General features: G+C 35.0%; 1 protein-coding gene across 1 annotated transcript; it reads right to left on the bottom strand.

Annotated features, from left to right (window-relative positions):
* Nucleotides 1–480: 480 nt before the first annotated feature.
* Nucleotides 481–998, bottom strand: LOC107736215 (GRAM domain-containing protein 4-like; the record flags this gene model as incomplete). The annotated part of the gene is made up of 2 exons (XM_016547688.1): nt 481–764; nt 889–998. Coding segments are annotated over 2 exons (394 nt in total), but the record flags the coding sequence as incomplete, so codon positions are not given.
* Between the last annotated feature and the right edge of the window lie 306 nt (nt 999–1,304).

Raw genomic sequence — 1,304 nt, 5'->3', positions numbered from 1 at the left:
ATAAACACACATACGCAGGACCAGCCATTGGTGGCAAACACAGGCACTGTTGTCAAACCAAAGGCCACACTAGATCCCTACCTTTTCAAACCCAGACAGCTGAGAGAGGAAAAATAACAGAATAAACATGTGACAGACCATCACACAAACCAAAATCCTACCATTAATTAACTTTATGTATCCTCTGTTGCCTGAATTTTTTTTAAATAATCATACAGTCATCTTTATGTCTTGATCTGTCCTCTATTTTGTTTATTTATTAATTTTTTAAAATCTCATTTGGCATTATATTTAACTGATTTGAGATGTGTGTTACTTGTACCAAGGTAAAAATCTTATTCGATATAAACTCTAGTACTATATAATATATAGTAACATATGTAATATGTTACTACATATTCTTATTGGCATCTTGGCCAAGTCACTCTTGTACAGGAGTTGTATCTTAGTTAAATGAAGGCTACTAACTACAAGAGGAAGTCATTGCGCATTTTCAGTCATAACTGACGAGTTCCTCCTCGCAAAGAGACAAAGAGGAATCAGGATTAATATTTTACAAGCTTTTCGAATGGGAACAATGAGAGGGCACACGCACACGGTTTCACTCACCCGTCTGCTCAGAGTGGCATTGTTACGCTCTTTGAGTTGTGGGTCTGTGGGTAAATTGGTCCATACAATGTAGGGTGTGTCATACTTGTCCCTCAGTTTGGGGCAGCTTTTGAAGATGAAGTCGATGATGAAGAATTTGATGCCGGCATAGACACCTACAAATTTTGCATATAACAACAAGTGGAAATTATAGACTTGAGCCCCCCCCCACCAAACTGAAGTTGAACATCAAAACAACAAAATTGAAGTTGTTGTCACGCGTCAAACTGAATTTCTCACCAATCATGAAGCCCAAGAGTTTATATGGCAGCAAACAGGAAGTGATGAAGGCCACCCACAAACCAACATACAGTTTCTGTGTGATTTCAGGCTGCACCCACATGAACAGGCTGCAATGAAAACACAATCATATGTAACACAATCATAAACACAGTACATACATGCATGTAAATATATATAAATAAACATCCTTTTAACAGGGCAGTACTACCAAAATCTTATCAATATCATGGTATGCATATTTTATATTAATTATATATTATTTAAATTTTATATTAATTTATATAAATTGTCATTACATATACATAAACATTACAATCTATTTCATAATAGTATTTTTTTTTCACAATAAAGCCAAAAAAAAAAACAACTTTTTTTTAAAGCAGCACTATGTAACTTTTGGCGCTCTAGCGGTT

This window comes from Sinocyclocheilus rhinocerous, unplaced genomic scaffold (genome assembly GCF_001515625.1).
Source record: "Sinocyclocheilus rhinocerous isolate Xijiao unplaced genomic scaffold, SAMN03320098_v1.1 C36565105, whole genome shotgun sequence".
Taxonomy (NCBI): Eukaryota; Metazoa; Chordata; class Actinopteri; order Cypriniformes; family Cyprinidae; genus Sinocyclocheilus; species Sinocyclocheilus rhinocerous.
Note: the sequence above shows the minus strand (reverse complement) of the source record. Positions and strands in the feature narration are given on the sequence as shown.